Below are 12,955 nucleotides of genomic sequence, written 5' to 3'. Positions count from 1 at the left end.
TTCCAATCCATCCTCCACTCGGCTGCCAGTGATTTTCCTCAAGCCTAGATTTGCTTCTGTCCCCCTTCTCTGACTCCCATTTAGTAGATTTCAATGACTCCAGGAACAAATTTAAAGCCTTCAGCATTTAAGGCTTTCTATAACCTAGCTCTTCCCTACTTTTCTTACCCCTGGCATACATGCCACAATTCAGCCTAATTGGCTTATTTGCTGTCCCTTGCATAGGACACTGTATGTCTCTCCTCTATGCCTGTGTCCTGGCTGCCCCTCTCCCCTCCATGCCTGGAATGCTTTCTTTCTCCCTCTATTTCCTAGTTTTCCAGTCTTTCTGTAGGAGACCCTCCTCTGAGATGACTACTTCCCATCAGTTCTTTGCATATCCTGTATGTACCTATTTGCATGATGTCTCTACCATTAAAACATAAATTCCTTGGGGGCAGGGCCTATTTTGGCCTTTTTTTTTTTCCCTTTATTTTTATACCCAGCACTGATTGATTGTTGATCTCTCTCTCTCTCTTCAGGTTTCAATCTCTTCCTTCACTGACTCTTCCCTCCCCCAGGGAACTGTAAGAACAATTGAGTTTGTCTTCCTTGAATTGTATGTGTCAACTCAATTAGTAAAACCATTTCTAGTTCTATCTCCACGAACGTTTCTTAGGTCAGTCCTTTCCTCTCTGCCCTCCATCCTAGCTTATCTCTTCCTGCCCAGACTATTACAATGGTCTTCTAACTGCCTCCATTCTACCCCCTCTCCAATTCATCCTTTCCATTACAGCCTGGGTAATCTCCCACTAATCCAAAACTTGGATCGGCTCCTTAATGTCTCCTCAATTACAAACGACTGATCCTGGTATTCAAGGTACACTACCCTGCTGCTGCGTGGCCCGGTCCAGACAGACTGGGATCTCTGTCTCCACTCTAGACTCCTTCCTGGTCTGGCCTCTTTTCTCACACCACCCCTCCTACTAACTCAGATGCCTCCTTCCCAGAGCCTCTCAGATAAAAGGAGTTCTCCTGAGTAATAATTACTTGTATACGCCTTCACTTCATTATAGTTTAATATCATAAGAAAAAAGTCTTTCATCATATCTTTCTTTGTAGCTATGGCACCTAGCACTGACCCTTGTACAAAAGTGATGCATATTTATTGAGGTGAATTATTTTATTCTACTGACAAGCTACTGTGTGCTTTTAAATCCGAAAGATACATGCTACTTTGATCATCATTGCTCTTTTGGGTAAGTTGATGACACTACTACTTAATTTGAAATGGGTAAAAAATCCAGTAATGTAATACCTTAATAGTCTATTTAATATGATTAATGTCCTGATAAGTTGATTTGTCTCATTGTATTACACAACCTTTCCTATCTCATATAGCTTTAGTGAGGATGAGGGAAACTGTCCTCTGTGGATAAGAAAAAAATGTGTACCAAATTGCCCAAATTAATGGAATGATTATGACATTTTTATTCCTCTTAGCAATTTTAACATGAAAAGCTGGTATAAAACACAAGAAAGAGAACCAAATATGGTAAAAATGTGTTTTCATATTCTTCATGCCCAACACAAAGTAGGTGCTTACAAATACTTGTTGACTGATTCAGGTTCATTAAAGCAAGCATGGAAGAATAGAGACTGGAGTCAGGAGAGCTGGCTTCTACTCCTTGCTCTGCTATTAACTGTGTGACTTTGAGCAAATCACTTAACTTCTCTGGGCCTCACATTCCTCATTTGTTTTTGCTTTTTTTTCCCCCTTTTTTCGGGGCAATGAGGCTCATTTGTTTTTTGGGTGAGGCGATTGGGGTTAAGTGACATGCCCAGGGTCACACAGCTAGAAAGGGTCAAGTGTCTGAGGCTGGATTTGATCCTCCTGAGTCAAGAACCAGTGCTCTATCCACTGTGCCACCAAGAGGCCCCTCATTTGTTTTTTGTTTTTGGGGGTTTTTTTGGCAGGGCAATGGGGGTTAAGTGACTTGCCCAGGGTCACACAGCTAGTAAGTGTCAAGTGTCTGAGGTCGGATTTGAACTCAGGTCCTCCTGAATCCAGGGCCAGCGCTTTAAACACTGTACCATCTAGCTGCCCCCCCCCCCATTTGTTTTTAAAAGCAAATTGAGGGGTAGCTAGGTGGTGCAGTGGATAGAGCACCGGCCCTGGATTCAGGAGTACCTGAGTTCAGATCTGACCTCAGACACTTGACACTTACTAGCTGTGTGACCCTGGGCAAGTCACTTAACCCCTATTGCCCCGCCCCCCCCCCCAAAAAAGCAAATTGAACTAGCTGATCTCTATGGTCTCTTCAAGCTTGAAAATACTATAACATTAAGTATTTATTGAGTACTTATATATATGCCCATGCTATGGGGGAATATGAAAGATGCATAACAAATAGTCTTTCTTATCAAGAAACTTACAATTTAGGGGAGCAGATAAGACACACACACACAAAACAAGAGTAAACAAAACAAGGGCTAAACGTGTGGCATGGACCAGAAAACCTTAACCACCAAGTACAAGTGAATTCTTAAAATACCTCTGTGATGTATGGAAAGTATCATTTTAGTTAATCCTCCGTCTCCACATTCCTTTAAAAATGTTTTCCTAATAAACCCAAATGATAAGTGATGTCTATGGGACACTGGAGTGGAAAGATTGGAATTTAGTGTAAAGCAGTCTTGGACCTGTCCGAGCCTTCATATACAGGTCTAGCAGAGGCACTTCAGTGTAAAGGATGACAGCCTAGGAAACAATCCCACAGCATAAGGACTTTGAGGAGAACATTAGAGTGAGACTGCAGTCGATACATTTGGTCTTTAAATCTTTTTTTTTTTTTAGTGAGGCAATTGGGGTTAAGTGACCTGCCCAAGGTCACACAGCTAGTAAGTGCTAAGTGTCTGAAGCCAGATTTGAACTCAGGTACTCCTGACTCCAGGGCCGGTGCTCTATCCACTGCGACACCTAGCTGCCCCAGTCTTTAAATCTTTGATTTTGTATGGATTAATTTTTCTCTGGCAATTTATTTCTTGGTATGCCCCCATTCTAGTACTATGCTATACAACAGTATATAATAATAAAATATAATATGTATAATAACCCAGTAAATATTCACCCAAGAACAATTACAATTTGCACTGAAGTTGTACAAAGTTCTCTGCTCCTAACACTTCTGCGAGGCAGTTAGTGCAAGGGCTACTAACTCCTAGGGCTGACTAGGAAGCAGGTCTTCTGACTCCAGGACTAGGGCTCTTCCCACAGTACCTTACTGCCTCTGCACTATTATACTAAAGTGGAAGACACAGTGTGTGTGTTCTATATAAACAATGTCTTCCATACTAAAGAGTGTGTAACTAACAAGACTAGACAAAGTAAAAGCAGTGTGTAGTAGTAGACATACCTAAAAATCCTTTACAGACTCTCCAATAAATCCGCATTATTAATTTTTTCAGTTGAGATTTTGAGCAATAGCTGCATTACCACTTGTTGGGGATTCTTGGTCTGGTACCTTTGAGATTCTGTGACTGGGGAATAGTGCTAGGATCCAGCCTGTCAATTTTTTATCTCTTAACTGGGATTTGTCTACAAAGAGATTAGTACAAATAGTTCTTACCGCATAGGAGAATCTCCGGCTTGGGATGTTTCTTGCTGATATCAATTTCTTGCATTTATTTTGCAAACATGTAAAGCTGTGACATTTTCTCGCTTTTATCCAAGGGCAACAGTCAATGAGGTGATGGTGATCGTGATGATGCTTCTGTGTGTATTTTCCAAAGCGAGCAATACTAAACTTCAGAGTTTGGAGGAAGAATTTGGCTTTCTGATGCATGGTGTCAAAGTTCTTTTTTGTTGTCGTTCTGACTTTTGAATTCTTGAGACATGAATGTTGTCACAAAGCAATTCTAGTGAATTTTCAAAACTTTTAAGATCGGCACTTCTTAATCCACTTACTGGAGGACCATGCCTCCAAAATACTGTATCATGAACAACTTTTGCTAACAGGTTCACAGGCTTTTAAAAATGTGTATGTCAGTTTCAGGAAGTCAACAACTCCCTTAAGATATACTTCTTTCTTGGTGGATGTGTCTCTCAGACTGAGACCACATGGGAACTATACTGGAAGTTACATCCTATAGAAAAAAAAATTGAGAAGTTACAAATGATCATATCTCAGAGATCTTTATATCTGGGTTTTCCTCTGGATAAACTAGCTTTGAATTCACATGATTTTACATGTATTTGGTATACATAGAGAAGATAGCCAGAGAATAGGTCAATGGGCTGTCTTCCCATAAGTTTGTCACAGTGTTTGGGATCCAATTGATCAGAAAATGGTACTGTTATTGCTAGAGAAGGCAATTGGAAGGAAGGACTACTTTTTTTGTTTGTTTGTTTTTTTGGTAGGGCAAGGAGGGTTAAGTGATTTGCCCAGGGTCACACAGCTAGTGTCAAGTGTCTGAGGTTAGATTTGAACTCAGGTCCTCCTGAATCTAGGGCCTGTGCTTTATCCACTGCGCCACCTAGCTGCCCTTCCCATAAGTTTATCCCTCTCATAGCCACCAAAACAATCCTAAGGCTATGACCATGTCACTCGCTTGTCCAACAACCTTCATTGGCTCTGCATTGTGTCTAGGATAAATACAAGCTCCTCAGCTGGGCGTTTATGAGCTCTGCATTCTGGTTCCAGCCTATTTCACATTAATCCCCTTCCATACCTTACATTCTAGCCAAATCATATTTAACTAGACATTTCCCAAACTTCATGTTCTTTCCCCTACCTCCACACACTTGCATAAGGCAAAGCATCTCTTAATTTGTTTTTGTGTGTTTGTTTGTTTTTTTAGTGAGGCAATTGGGGTTAAGTGACTTGCCCAGGGTCACACAGCTAGTAAGTGTTAAGTGTCTGAGGCCAGATTTGAACCCAGGTACTCCTGACTCCAGGGCTGGTGCTCTATCCACTGTGCCACCTAGCTGCCCCCATCTCTTAATTTGGAATAATTCCTTCCTTATCTAATTCAGAATCTTTTTCTTTCTCCAGGGCTCAGCTCAGACACCACCCTCTCTATGAAGTTTTCCTCATCCCTGTCTGGTCTTGATCCTTCCCCACCACCCTCAAAAAGTTGTGAATGCACTTTCCATCCTTGAATGACTTTTCATTTCTTTATCTGTGGATAAGTTGTAACCCCTGCCCCAATAACACATAAACTCCTTGTGGGCAGGGTCATCTTTTAAAAAATTTAATTCAATATTTATCAAGCTCTTATTGTGTGCAAGGCACAGTGAATACAAAGGCAAAATAGAAAAATTCCTTCCCATGTATTTCTATGGTGCCTTTTAAGTGAACCAAGCACTGAATTGGGAATCAGATGATTTCAATTTCAATCCTGATTTGGCTATTGATCTGTGTGACCTTGGGCAAGTCACAAGTCCACTAAACCCTTTTCCTCATCTCTAAATAATAAGACTAGGTTAAAGTTATCTCTAAGATCCCTTTCAGGTTTAAAATTGGATATTAGATCATAAATCTCCCCTCTTTAACCTTTCCCTTAATTTATCTCCCAGACTAGTAAATGGAAGAAGCTTCTGGTTTTCTAGTTAGAGCTTTTATTGTATGGTAGTCACAAGGTGATGTTGATTAGAAGGATAGGAAAGTAGAAGTACAATACAAATTGTCTTAAGTCTAAGCTTAGTCTATATTCCGTATAAAACTCACCAAAAGCCGAAGGCCACCTTTGGGTGGAGGGGGGGGAGAGAGACACCGTGTCAAGCCCGTGCTGCTGCTAACTCAGGTTTAAATCCAATAAATGCTTAATAGCATTTATTGAACTCAAATAAACAACAAGTAGTGAGGGAAAGGTTGATGTTAAAGCTCAGGATACAACAAATCAATATCCTGTAATGCTGGAGAAAAATTTATTTAAAATACAAAAACCCTCTATTCCTTTTCTCTCCTCCAAGCCCCCCCCCACCCCCCAATAAAAAAAGTCTCGGAGGTTTTTACAAACAACAATAACAACAAAAAAAACCCTATAACGTATTATTAAAAAGAAGTTGGAGATGTCATTTCTGAGGATGACATCATGAAGGGCAAATACCGGTCTTCCACAAACTATCCGTTAGCATAGCTGTTACATAGAATGCTGACCATGTTGTCTTGAACATGGTAGCTTCCCAGTAAGTGGTTTCTCAATTTAAAAAAAAAAGTGATTTATTTAGGGCATTTACACTACTGCTGCAGAGTACAACTTCCTCACACCTCAGAAGTTTCTGTGGCCAAAAATATTCAACACCTAGAGGCTAGTCAACCAATCAACCCTACTTGTTGATAAACCTCTGGCAACTTGACCACTCAGAACTCCAGAATAACAGGCTGGCCAGAGCTTTTAACCTGTAGGCATTGTTTTTCATAACTCAGCATCTCCCACAAGCATATAAGGAAGCATCAGGAACACTCTAATGGATGAGCTCTCCAGTTGAATCTTGTCAAGATGGATCTGGGGTGGAATCATGCCAATATTTCTTCTGCATCACACAGCTGGGGTAATGATTCAGATCTGGGGGGCAAAAAATGGGTGGTGGAGAGGGGTAGCTAAGTGGCCCGGTGGATAGAGCACTAGTTCTGAAGTTGGGAGGACTTGAGTTCAAATGCGACCTTAGACATTTACTAGCTGTGTGACCCTGGGCAAGTCACTTAAGCCCGATTGGCTCAAACACCCTGGGCCATTTCCAGTAGTCCTGATATATATCTTGCCACTGGACCCAGATCGCTCTGGAAGAGAGAGGTTGGTGACCTTGCACAGCCCTCCCTCACATACAATTCACCGCAAGTCGTGACATCACCTCCTGAAGTCATGGTAAACAAGAGTGGAGTAGATAAGAGTGCTGTATTTGGAGTCAGGAATACTTGAGTTCAAATCCAGACATAGACATCACGGTTGCAAGTCCCTTAACCTTTGCCTGCCTCAGTTTCCTCATCTGTAAAATGGGGTTAATAACAGCACCTACCTCCCGAGGCTGATGTAGGGTCCAAACGCTTTGAGGAGCTTAAAGCGCCCTTTAAGTGCTAACGATTGTTATTTGACTACTATTGTCCAGTCTTTGGAAACCAGTAAGAGCTTAATAAATGCCTGCTGCTTGACCTCTCAGGAGGCCAAGGGGAGGAGAGGGGAAAGTTCCGGCCGCGGGTCCGGGGTTCGAGTGCTTCCTCGCACCTGGCGGCCCCACACTGCGATGGGAACCAAGCTCACTGTGGAATCAGGAACGGGTCCCAGGGCAAGGCAACCTAAAGAAAATGGGGAACCCAGAGAGACAAGGCCAGTGTCCGTCCTCGCAGACCCAGATCGGATGGCTGCCTCTCCCTGCTCTCCGTGGGGTGCAGTGGTCCGGGTGAGCCGGCCCCGAACAGCCGCCGCCGTGACAAGCGCCCAACGCAGACCTGCTCAATCCAGCGCCGGGTGGAGCGCCCGCAACTGACGCTCCTTTTCTTGGGGGACGTCGACGCCGCAGTCGCCATCTTTAGCGTGGGCTCAGTTTTCGTGTACTCTCGGGCATTCCAGTTTTACTTAGTGGCCTTTGCCCGGATTTCCTTGGAGCCAGAACAACTCCAGCAGAGAAATGGAAACAACATAGGGCACATGCTTCCATTATTTGCCAGAAGCCCTTCGCCAGGCTTTGACCTGCCCTCATGTAAGATGGCCACCCGGGATGGGAGGGGTACTAGGAAGTAGTGACAAATCGATCGCCACACTCCTCGTTCGCGGTTGCCGAGGTGACGCGTTTACCCGGAAGGGCCGCGTGCCGAGCCGGCTTTCGCTGCCAGGGCCACGCGGTCCCGCGGCTGGGAGTCCCTGGAGCCGCAGGTCCTGTCAGCTGAGAGGCAGGCAGGTCCTGGCAGGGGAGACGCGAAGGTAGCTCGAGATGGAGTCGCCAGCGGCAGGGGCCGGTCCTGGGGCGGCTGGACAGCTCGTAGCCGGGGATCCGGGGCCAGCATCTCGCGGGGCCCTGGGCGCCGCCAGGTGGAAGCTGCTCCGGCAGGTAAGCTCCGGGGTTCCCTCACCCTGCGGCCCAGGCTCGCCCCCTTCCTTCCCTTCTGCGAAGCGCCCGCCTTGGCCGGTCACTTGTGAGAGTCCCCCCCGGAAACAAACAGCCCTGAAAAAGGATTCCGGGACGTAGCCAGCACCTACCTCTTGTGTCCCCCTCCCCAGCCTGGCCTTAGGTCCCCACTTAACATCTGGTTGCTTCTGTCTGACTTTGCTCCGCCCCCTCGCGTTTCTGTCGCTTGGGGTCTCCGTCGACCCCGGGCTCCTCTTCTGTAGCTGTTCCTTCGCCTCCTTCTGTCTCCCCACTCCCCATCTCCTCCCGCAACTTTTACCCCACTTATTGGACACTTCGTGGTTAATTTTGGGATACAAATTACGAAGCAGCCAGGGGTGGTGCAGCGGCTAGAGCGACAAACATGTGGGCCGGAAGACTTGTGTTCGAATCCTGCCCCAGACAATTCCCTGCCGCTCGATCCTGGGCGAGCGACTTTAGCTCTTGCAGCCTCAGTGTCCCCATCTGTAAAACAGAAATATTAATAGCACATACCTTCCAGGGTTGTGGTGAGGACCTACCCTTTTCCCTGTAGTACCTTCCCCAGTGAGAGTATCTCCAATTTACCCGTGCATATCACCGGTTGATTATTTCCTATCGATCCCATGTATATAGCATGTTTGTATGTAGCTGTCTCCCCCATCAGAGAGCAAGGACCATCTTTTGTCTTTTTTTTTTCCTATTGGGTGGAGAGAATGAGTCCTGCGATCTTGGGATGCCTCTGGAGACACGGAATTGGATCTCAAAGACGTGGGGGCTGGGACTTGTCGACTCGGGAGTCTTCTATTCGGTTGAATCTTGTGGGCGCTGCTGCTGTTTTTCTAATGGTCAAGGTGCTGTTGGCAGCGCAAGCTTTGGATGGAGCCGCTCCATCTCTTCTTGTGACAGATCCCTCCGTGGGAGTTTTTGTTACTTATAAATATTTCTCAGACGCCCCGAGCCGTGGCCATGCTGCTTGGAGTAGCACTTTTACCGTTCTTGTACCTTTGCAGCTTTCCCGTTTCATCCTGGACGGCAGAGCCTTTGCAGGCTGCTCTGAAGTCAACACAGCGCTCCTTGGCTGATGCATACATACATTCTTCTTAGTCCGAGTGGATCTGCTGTTCAGTCTTAAGTGTGGCTTGTAAATGACATTATGTTATTGTCAAAAATGGGCCTCTGACATGGCAAGATGACACAATCAATTTGTGAGAAAATTAGTATCCAGTTATGCCACAGTAGTATCAATGCAGTAAGGATAGAGTCTAAGTTGAATGATCAAAATTACAAGTTATTGTTTTTCTTTTCCTTTTTTTTCCCCCCTACAGAATAAAACCCTTTTAGACTATAAGTTACAGAGCAGGTATAGATCTACTTTATAGCGTAGGAAGTTTCCTCACTAGGGAATTTTTCATGTCAGTGAAATGTTAGGTCTCCCCTCCCTCCTTCCCCATCTCCCCATCTTCTCTCCACTTTCTACTATGTTAGCCAAGCAAAACTACTGAGCTTGTGCTATGGACATTCAGCAGTTTGCTCAACATTGTGGGAGCCACATTAAGGAAAATCATTAGCAAACTATTTCGCATTCAGAGCAGAATGACTTGGAAAATGAAAGGGGCCAGAGAGCATCATTTGAGAGGATCATTTGAAAGAATTGGGAATGTTCAACTTAAAGATTTGTGAGGGCCCTAATTATCTTCAATAAGTCTATAAGGTGGAGAAGGGATTGTGGTCCTTGGCCCCAAGAAAGAATTAGGAGTAAGGTCTGGAAGCTGCAGAGACCAGACTAGGTCCATAGGAAGAAAAGCTTCCTTACAATTAGAATTGTGCACAAGTGGTAAGGACTTTCTTATAAGGTAATTGATTTCCCTCCCAGTTCTTCAAGCAGAGGCTGGTTGATCATTTGTAAGGGACATGGCAGATGGGTGTGGCAACTAAAAAAGTTTGAGAGACATATTTTCTGGCTATTTTAATTAATAAAGCCAGCACGTGATCAATAAAAGGATGGTCACTTGGCTGTCTTTCTCTTAGACCAAAGACAATCATGAAGTGGGCTCAGAGCTTATATGTTCTTTTCAAAGAAGATTGGCAACCAACTCTGATTGGTTAACACAATAGGAGGTGAGCTATATTAAAGTGAAGGGCCAAGAGTGACTTCATGTCATCCTGGGACAAGAAACAATGTCTATACTCATACCCGGTCCCCCCCCCCCCCCCAGCCTTGGACTATTTAGACAAAAGGATGTCTCCACCCAAGTCTGATTGAATGGGATTCATCTGAGACTAGAGATTCCTTGTAGTTGGGCTGGGTCAGATAGAGGAAATGTTTAGCTCAACCTTCAGAACCTGAGGTCTTGAAATAAAAAAAAGAAAGGGAATTCTGGATCTCTCCAATTCATTAGTTATTAATAGTAATTTATCTCATGGGATTTCATGTTTATATTCCTGTACACATTGGCTTGGATTTGGCTGTGAGCCTATCAGTCCTCTGCTCTTCCCCTTGTCCCATTACTAGTTGGCCTGAACTTTCCCCCTGATCTCACAGTCCCATATTGACTTTGATATACAGCATTTTATTTTATTTATTTATTTTTTTGGGTGAGGCAGTTGGGGTCAAGTGACTTGCCCAGGGTCACACAGCTAGCAAGTGTCAAGTGTCTGAGGCCGGATTTGAACTCAGGTACGCCTGAATCCAGGGCCGGTGCTCTATCCACTGCACCATCTAGCTGCCCCCACAGCATTTTATTTTTAACTGCGATCCCCTTGCCTCTTCTGCCTGACTAGTGTTTGATGAAATGCCCCTTCCCTTACAGCAGACGGCTGGTGTCTTTATTATCTTTATTTAAAGAAATAGGATATCTATGATATTTGTTGACTATGATCCTCAGCTTCTTCAAAATTAAGCTCCCTTCTCCGAGAGGCCATCCCTGATATATCTAGATGCTCATTTCTTCTCCACCCCTGAAATCACCTTCTGTTTTCTTTTTTATATACTTACTTAGTACTACAATGTCAAATTTATAGGCCACACATTTTAGTACTTGGTCATATAAGGTCCATTTTGTTCTCTAATTGTTTTGTGTATCTAAGTAGAATGTAGTTTAAAAGAGAATTTAAGTAAGCTCCATTAAAAACAGCCCCCTGGGGCAGCTAGGTGGTGCAGTGCTTAGAGCACAAGCCCTGGAGTCAGGAGAACCTGAGTTCAAATCTGGCCTCAGACACTTAACACTTATTAGCTGTGTGACCCTAGACAAGTCACTTAACCCCAATTGCCTTCCCAAAACAAAACAAAAAAACCCATCCCCTTCACCTCCAGCTTCTTTTGGAGGAGGGGGAGTCAAGGCAATATGCTGGAGGCTTTCATGGATACTAGTTTGGTATTCAGACAGAATATTTGTTATCCTACTGGCCCACCTCCTGGTCCAGTCATGTTGTTGTTCAGTCTTGTCTGACTCTTTGTGGCCTCATTTAGGGTTTTCTCGGCAAAGATCCAGGACTGGTTTGTCATTTCCTTCTTTAGCCCATTTTACAGATGGGAAAACTGAGGCAAACAGGGTTAAGTGGTTTGTCCAGGGTCACACAGCCAGTAAGTATCTCGGGCTGGATTTGAACTCAGGAAGAGGAGTCTTCCAGACTCTAGGCCTGGTACTCTATCTGCTGTGCCACCTAGCTGCCCCTTACATCTGTCCTAGATATATGTAATGATATACTTGCCCCCTGGGTTGATCATTTGACTCAACATACTGCTGTCTTGACAATAGGGATTTTTCATTTCATAAAAATGTTTTGTGTATGGTTTGTAGGACAACCCGTTTTGAGTAGTCTAAATGTAGAGGTCCTGGGTTTTGCTTGGGCTTGTTGCAGTTAGGCTGATATCATCCACAAACAGAAACATTCGCATGGTCACATGTTCTAAAAGGAGTCCTTCTGTTTGCATCTTTCCATTAGCATCCTCTGGGACCGTGGCAAATACCTTTGGATCACCAAGTGTTCCTGACGTACTTGAAGTTACTAATCAGTGGTTGTTTAATAGAGTTATCTCTGGGGGCAGCTAGTGTATAGAGCACTGCCCCTGGAGTCAGGAGGACCTGAGTTCAAATCCGGCCTCAGACACTTAACACTTACTAGCTGTGTGACCCTGGGCAAGTCACTTAACCCCAATTGCCTCACCAAAAAAAAAAAAAAAGAAATCTTATTTATATATACATATATAATATGTATATATGTATATATATCATTCTCATAATGATTTTATAAAGATAAAGTAGGCATATGGTAGTTAACAATGACCTTTTGATCATTTTTGAGTAATAATGTCATCTGTGATTTTTTTCTGTTCTTTTGGTATCTTCCTTTGCTTTCAAGATTAGCCTGCTCCAAATGTGATGTATAATGGTTTAATCATTTCTCTTAATTCAACTTAAATACCATTTCTACTTTGTTAGCCAGTGGGAGACTGATGTGTTAGGGCCTAAATATGTTGGTCTTCTTGTCATTGATGATAAGAATTATAGATTAAGCATTTACTGACTAGGGTGGTTTCCTGATTGGGACTTTTATACATCGTTTAAACTTTTGTAGGAAATGGTGGTAATCATAATCAATATCTTTGTCTTTCCCCTCTTTTCCTTTATTTGCAATTACTTATGTTGGAACAAGTCAAATTGAAGTTGTGATTGTCGGCAGGTTTCTTCTCATCTTTATCCTTTTCTTCTAATTTTGACTTTTACTTTAACCAAATGATAGTCTGACTTCATGTAGACAGTTTATTCTGATTTAACACCGACATCAGTAAACTGCTAAGATACAATTCCCTTCTTCCTTTCTGATGTGATTCAATGCCTTTTTTTTTTTTTAAAGAAAGTATTCTTAGGCAGCTGGGAGGTGCAG

General features: G+C 43.6%; 2 protein-coding genes across 5 annotated transcripts in view; one reads left to right on the top strand and one right to left on the bottom strand.

Annotated features, from left to right (window-relative positions):
- Positions 1-8,857, bottom strand: part of PREPL (prolyl endopeptidase like) — a 52,105-nt gene extending 43,248 nt beyond the window's left edge. The window contains exons 1-2 of one of the 4 annotated variants that reach the window (XM_043983083.1): positions 8,582-8,857; positions 3,609-4,125 (exon numbers count right to left, since the gene is read on the bottom strand). In XM_043983083.1, the coding sequence (XP_043839018.1) occupies positions 3,609-3,824 (216 nt within the window). In that variant the 5' untranslated portion in view covers positions 3,825-4,125; positions 8,582-8,857. Of the gene's footprint in view, positions 1-3,608; positions 4,126-5,708; positions 5,864-7,000; positions 7,444-8,581 lie in introns of those variants that run through there. The other 3 variants (XM_043983084.1, XM_043983081.1, XM_043983082.1) reach the window with 3 other exon arrangements.
- Positions 7,625-12,955, top strand: part of CAMKMT (calmodulin-lysine N-methyltransferase) — a 512,023-nt gene continuing 506,692 nt past the window's right edge. The window contains exon 1 of the mRNA XM_043983087.1: positions 7,625-8,029. Within this exon, the coding sequence (XP_043839022.1) occupies positions 7,913-8,029 (117 nt within the window). The 5' untranslated portion in view covers positions 7,625-7,912. The remainder of the gene's footprint in view (positions 8,030-12,955) is intronic.

The sequence above is a fragment of the Dromiciops gliroides genome, chromosome 2, assembly GCF_019393635.1.
Source record: "Dromiciops gliroides isolate mDroGli1 chromosome 2, mDroGli1.pri, whole genome shotgun sequence".
NCBI lineage: Eukaryota > Metazoa > Chordata > Mammalia > Microbiotheria > Microbiotheriidae > Dromiciops > Dromiciops gliroides.
This window is presented reverse-complemented; position numbering and strand designations above follow the sequence as displayed.